This window comes from Lygodium microphyllum, chromosome 6 (assembly GCF_053477565.2).
Source record: "Lygodium microphyllum isolate KBCC chromosome 6, Lygodium_microphyllum_v1.1.10, whole genome shotgun sequence".
Classification (NCBI taxonomy): domain Eukaryota; kingdom Viridiplantae; phylum Streptophyta; class Polypodiopsida; order Schizaeales; family Lygodiaceae; genus Lygodium; species Lygodium microphyllum.
The window spans coordinates 163,759,989-163,773,121 of record NC_141140.1 but is presented as its reverse complement, the minus strand read 5'-3'; the positions used below and the strand labels follow the sequence as shown (position 1 = coordinate 163,773,121).

General features: G+C 37.3%; 1 protein-coding gene across 1 annotated transcript; it reads right to left on the bottom strand.

Annotated features, from left to right (window-relative positions):
- Nucleotides 1-3,130: 3,130 nt before the first annotated feature.
- LOC148035366 (trans-cinnamate 4-monooxygenase-like) lies at nt 3,131-6,111 on the bottom strand. The gene is made up of 3 exons (XM_087680401.1): nt 5,193-6,111; nt 4,586-4,722; nt 3,131-4,346 (listed from the first exon to the last, which is right to left on the bottom strand). Exons 1-3 carry the CDS (start codon nt 6,089-6,091, stop codon nt 3,646-3,648), a joined length of 1,737 nt encoding a protein of 578 aa, XP_087536527.1. The 5' UTR covers nt 6,092-6,111; the 3' UTR covers nt 3,131-3,645.
- Nucleotides 6,112-13,133: the final 7,022 nt, after the last annotated feature.

Sequence of the window (13,133 nt, the reverse complement as noted above, 5' to 3'; positions counted from 1 at the left end):
TGTGAGGGTTAGGTAGTTCCTAAGATCGATCGAGAGGTTTATGCCAAAGCCCCATGGCACTCATGCCTCCTCCTACCTAACGCGTTCCTCACCGAGCCACCTCTCGACACCAGGGCGAGTGGTCCAAAGCTCCTTGGGGTGGTACAAAATAATCCTCCTTGGAGTAGGGTTTCACATCTAGCCGTGTGGGGGAGGCATAGCATGATCTTTCCTCTTATTATCCTGACTATATATTTACAATCAAATCTAACTACTACAAGCACAATCAATATTTCATGTATAACCATCAATGCATGCACAAATAAAAAAGAAACAATGAGTGTTTTTAGCATAGGAAGTATCCCCACCGAAATCTAGGGTTTCTCTTTTTAAGGTCTCACCTTATTCTTAGTGTTTCGCTTCTTACTTGCAACTCTTTTTTGGGATCCACAAGTTATTTCATGAATCTGATGAAGTATGAGAAGTCAATTTTATCCTTATGAAAAATTTAGTATTTCCGCCCTTAAAGATAATATGGGCATTTATGTCTATGGCAAGCAATTCATGCGCTCCTCTATCCAAACCTATGCTTAGCAGGATTTCAAATGCTTTTCCAAGTCAATTTAGACTTTAGAGTTTGTATCAACAAATTCTTATCAATATCCAACAAGTCCTACAAACTTTCAATATTTATTTAATTTTCTGATACTAATAGTTTCAGGGTTATCAAGTATTTTATAGTTGTTTTCACTTCAACATTCTCGATATTTAAGGCTAGGTTTTCTCACTGATTCATACGCGGGTCAACTCATGATATTGATGCTCTTGCTAATATAATCATTAATATTAACATTGTATATGTTTTCAATAAGAAAATAATTTTTATTTTATTCTACTCATATTCTATGCTTTAATTGACGATGTGTGGATCATTTGCCGAACTCTCAACGTTATCTAGAAAGATCAATTTTCATTTAGCTATATCGTAGGTGCAAGATTGTTTTTCTAAAAAATTTATTCCACGCAATGCAAAAAGCATAAGTGTAGTTTTTATTTCATCTTTCAGACATCAAATTATATTTCTACACACCTAATTTATGTATATCTAGTATATATTTTTCTATACAATTTTCTATTGATTTAATGCATTGATTATTTCATGATATTATCTAAATTATTTTCCATAAATTATTATAAAATTCACATGCATCTTTTTATTATTAACAAAACAAAATAGAGATAATCACTTTCAAGGAAAGATTATAAAATATTCCCTTCCCTAATAACATCTACCATTTTTTTGTTATTATGATCACATGTGTCATTAATGAAATAATAATAAATATCACAAAATAAAATATAATTAGGATATTTTCTTAATGGCATGCATATAATCATTTTTCAAGTGAAAGATTATTTTCACTATCTAGTTCATTATTATATTACTTAGGTTATTTTCCTAAGCGGTAGTTCATATGCATTTTCATTAGAATGCATTTATAATCGTTTAAAGCCAAGTAAAGCGATAAGCTTATAAAACATTAGTATCTCTTGATACTAACCTAGTGTTTCTTGGCACTTATGTTTCTTGACACATCCAAGAACAATTCATTTTTTGGTTTTACTTCAATTCTTGCAATGAAAAACGTGAAGATTTTTAATGTGGAATGTCCAATTGATTAAATCTCTTGTAAGCTTCAATCTCATTGTAAAAGGATAGACACTGCCTGAGTATACTCGTGGTAATACCTCCTTCAAAATGTCTAAACTTGAGCAAATAGCCAAGTTCAATGGAGAAGGCTTTCATGCCTGGAAGGAAAAGACTATGTACAACCTTATGTGGAAGGACTTGTGGGCATATTTGAGGATGATGTAGATGGCAAGAAGGAAGATTATGAAGACGGGTTTGTTGAAGAATACTAGCTCAAGACAAAGGAGTGGAAAAAGATAGTCAAATTGGTATGCTCATCCATTGTAGGAGGATGAGATCTCAAATTAGAAACCTCATTACGTGCACTTTTCCTTATGCATGGATGTACAAATTCTATTGTCCTCATATTCTTTAGATATTTCTCTTTGTGTATCCATGTAAAATTTTGATATAACACTCTCACTTTTAAGTACATTAAAGTAATGCTTAGTGTGCCATCTTGTGGATTTAATTAAGTATAATAATTTCTATATATCTTATTGTTGTTTTGTATAGAGTCTAATCAGACTTAAATTGTTATGACCACTTTTTTTTGTATGCTTCCATTGGATTTTTTACAAGTCCAAACAATAGCCCATGTCTAACAAGACAATTGACATGGATAGGATGGATCTTGCCTTCCAAAGAGCTAGGTCCTTGCTATTTTTTCTCTTTGTGCATCCATCAATAAATATGTCAATATGATTTATGTATTCGTATTTCCATGTCTCTAGGTAGCCACATCTTGGGGGGGTAACTCATGAATATATGTATGTATCATGTGAGTTTAAAATAAGGGGTTTTTAAAACACCATTTTTTACATATAGAAAGGTGTCATATAAAGGGGTAACCTATAGATTGAATAAAAAGGGATTGTGTTTTATTCAAGAAAATTTCACAAATAAGGATATTTATAAAAATTCCTTGAGTGCATGTGAGGATATATATAGTGAACCCCTTGAGAGTCACATTTATTGACCATATTTCTATCACTTATTCCAATACTTTTCCTAGCACAAAGGCCTAATATTTCAAAATTATTTTGTCTGCATTTTCATCTTAAATTTCATAGGTATATGCTTCATATATTGTAGTGATTAACTTTCATTCAAACCATAGTGATTATCATCAAATAAGGATTTTGGCATCTTTCAAAATTATCATTGTTTCAGAGTCCAAATGAATTAGTATTAGAGCAATAAAAACGAATGTTGAAAGTCACGAGATTTATGGTGCTTTCTTTTTAGGTTATTTTGACACTTATGTTAATAGTTTTTGTGAATATCTTGATCATAATGCTAGCATATATTTTATGAATTTGGTTCCTTTCCAATTGTAGTCCTGATTTTAATTATGTTATTGAATCTAATCATCATTTTGTTTTGTTTATAAATATTACATGGCTCATTGGATAGAAGTGAAAAACATGCTTTAAAACTTGAAAATCGTGTTATGATCTTAAGAGTTTCTCATTCTGCATGAATTGAGGCTTGAAGGCTCCTTGAAAATAATACATAATCATTCTCAACCACTTACTTCAAGTTTCACAAACATGAAGAAGGGCTTGTAAACCTCTTTTATGTTGAATGATTTGAAACTTCATGTGCAAATTTGAAAACCTCTAGTTTCTAGCTTCAAAAAAATCTTAAATAATATAAAGGACAAAGCATTATGTTTGCCTCTAGACTTTTAAGTACACTGCTACTCCTCTATTGAAGTGCAAAATTGTAAGAAATGTTGAATCGATAAAATAGGAGGGATAAGAACAAAAGGTTATGCTTTTGCATATAACAACTACAACAGTATTTCCAATCAAGACTATTGATATTCCTTACAAATAATTATAAAAGCATTTCAAGGTGTAGTTTATGCTCTTTTTAGTGACAAGTAGGTCCAAAAAGGCCAACGTTTATAAGCTACATATGTATAATGTGAGCAACTAGAACTACCAAGAATAAAAGGAGTGCTAATGTGATTATTCTGAATATATTGCTTTAAAGTGGCTATGATTTCTCCTTTTGAGCAATACTTTTGGCGAAATTGCCATGGGCAAAAGGAATTGGCTATTTTTCTCAGTAAGGTCAAGTAAGGGGGCATCACAAATATCACTAGAAGCTTGCTTGTCTTTGTATGCCAATGATTGATGTGAAAGTAGCTCAAAGCTTAGGATCAATTTGGCTAATGTTATTTTAATTATGGGTAGAGCCACAACTATACCAGGACACTGCCTCCTCCCACACCCAAATGGAAGGAATTTGAAATGACTTCCATGCATATCTAGAGTCCGCTCTTGTAGGATATCCAAGAATCTATCAGGATTAAACATTTCTGGGCTATTCCAACACTTTGGATTATTGGCCATCCACCATGCATTCACTATTACTCTACTTTTAGATGGGATTCTGTAGCCCCCTAGCTCTTCATTTTCCAAGTTCATGTGAGGCACTATGAATGGTGCTGTTGTGTGCATCCTCATGGTTTCCTTGAGTACTGCATCTAAGTAAGGGAGCTTCAATATTTGGTTTGTATCTCCCACAATTTTTGAGTGAGCTTTATTCTCTTTTAGCTCTTGAGTCTTGATACTTAAGAGCTCTTGATATACCTTTTCTTGTATGCTTGGATTATTCACCAACTCGGCGATCACCCACTCAAGTGTGATCAAGATTGTATCAACTCCTATGCAAAATAGAAAGAAAGCCAATTGATTAGTTCACTTTCAAAAGCATTAGTGTTGTATAAAGGTGTGGGCACTTGCAAAATCTCTCCTATGGAGCTAATGAGCTATATGTTTTTCCATACCTAGAGAAGACAACTTCCAAAAAATAACAAGATTCAATCTTCCTTTACTTTTGAAATATATACTCAAGCCTTTGTAATCCGCATGCTTATGTGTTGAGTGTTAATCCATCAATTACCTGCTGCATTTAAGTTTTCTACAAAGTATAACATGTTTTCTTCTTTGATTTCATTGTCCTCCAAAGCTACAAGGATGTGATCGATGCCTAATGTCCTCTTCTCTTCTTCCGAAAGGTCTTTTAGCCCATTTAGCTCCCTAATGAATCAATAAAACAAGAGTGTTAAGGCAAATAATTAAGTGAGACCTTTGGTACTAGAGTTGATTGCCTTGTTAAATTAGTCAAATAGATGCATAGAGACTAAGATTGTGCAATACTTTTAAGTGGGTGGGTATATCTTCACCATAGCGAAACAAAAATTTTGGATAACAATTGCACGTTATATAATTGAAACTAAATGATAATAATCTTTGTTGACATAATCAAAGTCATGCATGAACCATTTGTGTTTTCTAATAGAATAAATGAGGTACATATAGAACTCATAGTACCAATTGGGATAACAATTGCACTATATATAGTTGAAACTAGATGATAATAAACTGTGTTGACCTAATCAAAGTTATACAAGGATGAACCATAATTTGTGTTTTGTAACAGTGGCTTAATACTAAATAGTATGAAAGGCACAGAGAAGAGAGCGTACTGTGTGCGCGCGTGACATTACCTGAGTCGGCTCGAGACGAAGTATTTGAACATGTTTTCGCGAGCTTCTTTGACGGCACGGCAGGTCTGTAAGAAACCTCTGATGAAGCCAAGACGGCAAAGGGCAGGGAAGAAGTCGCCATAGTTGTAAGCTAAGCTCTGCAGGAGGCGGCTGCGCTGGTCGTTCAGGCTCTTCAGCTGGACGTAGAGAGGCTCATCCTCGCTCTTGAACCTCCTCCCGAAGGCCACCCGGTAGAGGACATTGTAAACCATGAGGTGCAGGCTCTCTCGCAGCACGACGCCATGAATGAAGGCCTTGGGCTTGTGCGCGAGTCGGCCTATCAGGAGCTCTGTCTCATCATCCATGGCGGGCCACCATCGCTGCTGCACGGCCTGGCTGGTGAAGAAAGGCAGGGTGAGGATCCGTCTGGCTCGCCGCCAGTGGGGGCCATAATCCGCGAATGCGAGGTCCTGGCCAGCCCCCGTGAAGATGTCTATCACCACGTTCCGGGCCCTCGACCCGAACTGCACCCCCTTGGTGTGCAGCATCTCCTTGGCTATGGCGGGCGAGCTTATGAAGACGAGGTTCCGCCGCCCCATCTTTAGCAGGAAGATGTCGCCGTATGTTTCTGCAAGGTTGGCCATCTTTCTGGCAGTGATCTGATCAGCTCTCACTTGTAGCCAGTGGCCGAGGAAGGGGAGGCTGAAGGGAGGGCCGGGAGGTAACCGGAGCTGCTGCATAGAAGAAGAAGAAGATGATGATGAAGAAGAAGAAGAAGCCTGCCTCCTCTTGCCCTCCCCTGATCTGGTATGCAAGGCCACCATGATCCAAGGCACTACAGTGAGAAGGATTGCACAATATAGCAGCGCCTCACTCATTAGACCTGCAGCAGAAGATAACCACGCCGCCATAGCTGCCATCTCACCGTAACTGAAACTAATCATGCTTTCGAGAGGAGTAAAGCATTTCTTTATAGATGCAAATAGGGTCATGTAGTCAAAACTTGCCAGCATATGTTACCATCTGACGTCACCCTGATGACGCGCACAGAGAGGTCAGCAAGCTCACGTCAGCTGAAATGATAATTTTGCCACCTAGAATTTAGAAATGATAAGCTCCACTCATGAGTCATATGTCATTAGTTGCTTTTCTCACGTAGATACTCTCGTTTCTCAAGGCCATTTTATTTTGAAACGTTTTTCTTTGTTTGGTTAGATATTAGATAACATATTCTTAAATCCCTTCTTGCATAGAGTTGGTTCACATAACTCTTAAAAGTAGAGCAAGTTGTGGTACTTGTTGCATGGGTTGGATACGAGCCATGATGGTCCAACCTGCGCGAACCATTGTAATTCAAATGATCTATGTGTGGCAGGCTTAGGACAACTTTAACTTTGCAAAACAGGGAACTCTAGCTGGGAGATCAATGAAGTACCTCTTAAAATAGTGGTACTTGGTGAACTCAACTAAGTTCATCTAAAATGGTGGAAATTTGTTTGCAATTTATCATAACAAAAATATTTTTTAATCTCAATTTAGATACACACACACACACACTCTCTCTCTCTCTCTCTCTCTCTCTCTCTCTCTCTCTCTCTCTCTCTCTCTCTCTCTCTCTCTCTCTCTCTCTCTCTCTCTCTCTCTCTCTCTCTCTCTCTCTCTCTCTCTCTCTCTCTCTCTCTCTCTCTCCTCCTCCTCCTCCTCCTCCTCCTCCAACGATTCTTTGCTAGGTTCCATCACAGTAAAAAAACATGCACATGGCTAGAATAGTCTAAGACTTTAAAGTCCATCATCCACCTACAGAGGCTCGACTCTCATACTTTAGAGTGGAGTCAATGAAATCTATACTATTTATTAATACGACATTTTCCATGATCCTACACATGGTAGTGCTAAGAGGAGAGAGTGGAAGTAGGAGCATTGGGATAGAGAACTAGGACAAAGAGCAAAAACAAAAGGTGGACAGTGCAATCACTAGGTGAGTGTTCTCTCTCTCTCTCTCTCCACACACACATGTGTGAATGTGTGTGTGTGTTTGTGTGTATATGTATGTATGTATGTATGTATGTGTATGTGTATGTCTGTATACATGAAGGGTATACCCATGAGTACTTCAATGAAGTTGATCGCCCAAAAGTTTTGAAATGTCAAGCCCTACCATTGGTATATACATCCAAATAACCATTACAATCAATATGATGATATGTTCATTGATATCATTATCATAATATGTGTTAGGTTGCCCATTGATGTATACCAATACATACAATGTGGCTACATTGGCAATTGCAAAAATAGAAAGAACCTTGATGCAAATATCGATGGTCGATGGAAGAAAAACAAACCATGCATTCCGGCCATGCAAGGGCCAAATCCTCCCTACCCATGTCTACAATCTTATCAAACATGCACTAGTTGTTTGCTGCCTATATAAGAGTCAAAAAATCAACTAGATTACTTAACCCAATTATTATGAAACGAAAACAAACAATATGCAAGAGTATTTGAAGCAATTGATGAGAGAATAAGATGTACAAATACATTAAATTTGATGCCTAATAGTGACCAAAAGAAGAGTAAAGTACATATGAATCTATGAGTTAATGTTTATTATCCAAACATAAATAAGTGAGCCTATAAATGTAATGATAATACTAGGCCATATATGAGATAAACCAAAATATGACGAGATCCCTAATGAGAAACTATCCAAATAGTAATAAGAGAGTCTAAAAATATAATGATAAAACTAAGCCATTGGGAAGATAAAGCACAAAAGGATGGGAACTTTAATTGAAATCTCATCCTCTCATAGTGGCTCCTATGCACAACCCTACAACAAAAAATAGACAAAAATTATTAAAATTTTTGAATAAAATATAAAATGCATGCATAACAATAGTATAACAGTTGTGCAACTCTTATATATCCTCCCCACATCCATAGCCTGTCAACAAGTTGTTGGGGGTAAGGGTGTCTATGCCTAGCTACCCATGTATTGGTTACATTGATAGTACCCACACCATGTATTAGTTACCCACACATCTGTACACTATAGGTGGCAGGCACCCATCACTATCACTTTATTATTTATTCTTTTAGGGAAGGCCAATCACACATTGTGACAATTTAGTGCTTGTTGAGGCTTGTTCCAAGCCTTCCCTTGGCCCTAGTAATCATTGTCTTAGGCTCCCTTGAGGGCAGCATTAGCTACAACATGAGGGGCTATAGGGAGTGTATTTGCACTTGTTATTCCTACCCCTCTTCTTCTTATTCCATCTGGCACTTCTGCCACCTCCCACTTCACCTCTACTAATTGGTTGACTCCTGGGCATTCACACTTTAGCAACCCGGCATTGGTTACTGGCTCATGGAGTTGGATTTGAGCCTTCATATTTCAGTCCTTGACTATGTATTTATAGTAGTTTGCTATATATTGCCTGTGTGTACAATAAGTATTGAGCTTGTCTCTACCTATTTGATGGTCACAGGGCTTGACATGAATGTTTGTATTTTAGCTTGATGCTTGGGATGCATGTTGGGCTTCTATTAAGCTCATTTGGATTAGTTTACATAGGTTGTTTCATTGTTGGAATAAGAGGAAAACATACTATTTTATCAGAGATCTTATATGTCTATTGCTCTTGGATGCTTCTCAAGCATTTTCGATGGTACACTAGGGTATATCATGGAACATACATACTTGGTTATGCTTTCAGATTGCTTTTGAGTTGAGATTGGAGCCTTGAATCTTGACATTTGCTTTCATTTTCTATTATGTATGCTTATTTTATACTCTTGTAAGAGCTTTGCAAGTCACTTGGGTCTTGGATGTATGGATGCCTTCCATATGATGTTTTGAGCTTTGTTTGCTTGTCTGGCATTGGAATTTTGTTCCAGTGGGAGCCGCTACTTGACACTTGAATATTACATTGAGCATTTGGTTATGTAATTTAGCTTGAGGGTCTTCAAGTGAGACCATGGGACTTGGTGACATGCACATGATCTTATCATGCTTTATGTATGCAATTGATGCTTAGTGGACTGATCCAACATTACTTTTGGGCTAGAATCTATATTCTTTGTCACAATGTTGTTAGTGATGTATGCATCTTGGTTGGTTATGTATTGAGCTTCCATTACATTGCTTGGTTCATTATGCCTTTGGTTGGTCTCTTATGTTATCCATGAGACACACTCTAATCATGATGGTTATGCCTATGGAATGTTTCTCAATCTGACACACTGATTGTTTGACAGTTCTCGGTGCAAGTCCCATATTCACTCCACTGCTAGTTGGAGCTATTCCATCACAGTTTTAATTTGTCTTATATAAGTGATTGCCCCTCTTTAGCATTGATCTCATATTGTTGTACTTCATTTTTAGCATGCTATAATTACAATTTATTGCATTGTTAATGCAAGCAATCACTTCCATTTATCAATTTTTTGCATTGAGTTTGTGGAAAGTTCATTACTTGGTCAGTAATATTTGTTTTGAAGTTGATATGGCAGTGGTTTTGGGCCTGATTTGTAGGTTATTACAACAACTTGTTTTGCCCTTCTATGCATTTACTTGGTCTTAGTATGGCTCGTGGTTCCAAGGATAGTGCTATCTTTGTATTGGCAAGTTAGATTGCACCAACTACAGCTATTGGAAGGCCCAAATCTAGTGAGTTTTAGTGCAAAAAATGCAAGTTAAACCTTTGAAACATGAGGATGTTAGGCCCAAATGTATTGATACAAAGGATTGGGCCGAATTAGATAAGCTATGTAAGTCCACTATCATATTGTCCCTCTCTAAGCGGATGTTCTATAATGTTGTCTCTGATTGGTAGTCTACATGGAACTTATAGAAAAATATTTACGATGTCTATGACAAGAAAAGCCCTTCTTCTCAAATGTACTTGTTGTTGAAGCAACTCATGGACGTCCTTCACACGAAGGAGGGTACTTCCATGTCACTCCACTTAAATGAGTTTCATTCTATTCCCAACCATTTGTTTTGTAGGGGATTGAATTCAAGGGCAATCTTCCCCCTTTATTCCTCTTGGTTACATTGCTTGAATCATGGGATACATTTTATACTACTATGTGTGTAAACATGCCTACTGATGGCCTAGATTTAGAGGATGTAGATGGTGCAATCTTGAATGAAGAAGTTAACCGAAAGAATATAGATGCTTCATGCACCTTTCATACTTTGACAGTTTGATGCAATAATGGTAGGAACGGTAATGACTGTCATGTGAGAGACTCTCACGAGTCTCATTCTCAATCATGTGGACAATCTCGTAATAAGTCCCATGGCCATAAGTCCTCATTGACTTGTCAATATTATGGAACAACAGGGCATATTCGACCACAATGCCATAAAATGCGTGAGGACAAGTGCAAGGAAAAGGGCAAGGGTAGAGAACAACATTCGAAATATATTTGGAACTTGACCTAGCTTCCAATTGCTTAGCATGGACACCCACAGTGCAAAGAATAGGTAAACACACCCCTCATGGAGAGCATAAATATATGACCAATATACTAAGCACATATAAGACCATCAAAATAGATGGCTTGCATCTTTTTCTTCCTACAATCTCCACTTCTAGTGACAATCGTCCTTCTCTTCATCGCAACTTGTAGAACACCGCCAACCCCACCTTTTCTCTACATCATCAAAGAACACTTTCCCTCTAAGATCTCTTCATCAACTAACCTAGTTGTCTACTCCATCTACACTATGTTCTTATGACATGAGTGCCATGGGACTAGCGCTCGACTATGAAGAGGGGGTAAAATGTTAGCAATATGAAGATATGAAAAAAAAAAAGCTTAAAAGGGCCACAACTACTTTGAATTTTTTTGTTTGATCATTATTTTGAAATATGTAAAGAGAGTTGGGGCTCCCTCTTGTGCAATTTTTATTCACAAATAAGTAGCACTTGAGTTGAAAATACATAAATCAATAGCTCTAGGTACATGCATGGAGGAGTGATCAAACACTTGGCAAAAAAGAGGGCTCGAATGCCCAAGGGGAGATGCGGTACCCTAGCCCTAAAAACTTGTATAAAAAGGATAAAAAAGAATGGGACAAGATATTCTTGTGTGTGCTAACCATTGGCTATTGCATTCTTTCTTTTGTCTTGTGTGGGAGAGGGAGTAAGGGAGAGAGGTTGAGATAATTTGGGGGAAAGAAAGTGAATGTGGGTGGTGAGGGACTAAGAGTGAAGCAGACTATTCTCGTGTACACTCTCATGACTTATCCATACTCTCCTCTTGCATGATGAAGGACATAGAGGGTTTGAGAGGCAAGGAGTGCACCTTCCATCGTAGGGCATATGAGAGCATTCTTGTGCATGGAGATATACCTTTTGCACCTTCACTACAAACAAAGATGGATTTGTATACAAGAGACTATGTGAGAGGTAGTCATGACATAGTGGTTGAACTTCTTGAATCAATAAGAGGGTGTCCAAATGGCAAAGTCCTAACATTGAGCGTGTAGTGCCCAACATAATCCTTTTTTGCTAGAAATCTTGAAGTGTATACACTTTTCAACTATGTTGACATAGTAGTTTGTGACAAATTTAAATGAATTCTCCAATAAGATTTTGATTTTAGCCCCTTTTCTACTAGTTAGAAACATAGAAGGAGATCAAAATGGTTTTTGTTTCCATTGTTAAGTGTACTTTACATTTACCCAATAGTGAATAATGTTAGCCTTTGTACATTCTTAGCTTTGTTTCAATGGGATACAATGTTTGTTGACCTAATTCTAGCCAATAATAGTATAGAAGGATGTTGTAATTAGCCACGTTGTTAGTAAGCACATCGGTGATATTTTTGGTGACATTAAATTGGATACAATTATAAATGGGTGGAATTACAATGTCACAAGACCTAGCCATTCAAAACTAGTAGAGAATATTAATTAACATATCACCATCTCCCATGAGAGGGACACACTCTTACAAAGAGCATGAGAAGCACCATAGCCAAGCCCAAGAGAGAGCTCGCCAAACCATGTCAATGCTTATAAAGAGAATGAGGAGCACCCTAGCCCTGCCAACTAGAAGGAAAAAATGTGCTAACCCCCATTGGCCTAAGATTGAGCCCCATAATCTTGAGCTTGACCCCCCATCCTAGGCCCAAGTGCCCTTTCCCCATGAGCCCTAGCCCTAGCTAGTTCTAGGTCCAAGTGCCCCTACCCCAAAAGCCCCAATCCCAAGGACAAGTGCCCCCAGTCCACGAGCTCCAGCCCGAGCCCCAATCCTAACCTAGGCCACCATAATGGGAAATGTATATTTTTTCTTGCATTGGGATTTGTATCAAAGTTTTCCTTTTAAAAAAATTATTTCACACTCATAAATGCATATGCAAAAATGACCATCTTGTCCTAGTGGATAGAATTGTGACTAGCAATCATTGGATAGGGTCAAATCTTGATTAGGAGATGGGCAAGACACTTCTTTTCAATGGATCACTCTCATGGCCTATTTTCTAATATATGGATGATATCATCTAGCCAATGTGGTATAAGATCTTCCTTGAAGAGTTAAGAATATTGATGGTGGATACGAAAGAAATGGACATCAAGGAGATTATTGCAATCCCAACTGCTTACTCTCTATTGGTTATACAAGACATGTGGTCAATAGTAAAATGTTACTTTTTTATGCATAGAACCATGGAAAAATCAAACTCTAGAAAAATAAAAAACCATCTAGCAATGTGGCCTATAGCACAAGATTTGTTAACCCAAATAGAGTAGTTCTCTTGATAGTTTACAAAAAGCGTGAAAAAGATATCCAACAATTAGTGACACTAGGTATTAACAATGTACACCATTGCTAATCCTTACCATTCTATCATGGATTAATTCATTTAAGATTTGGTGAGGTGTACAAAAAATATGAATAGGACAGCCAACAAGTAGTTGTGTAACTTCTTGATGGTATACATTAT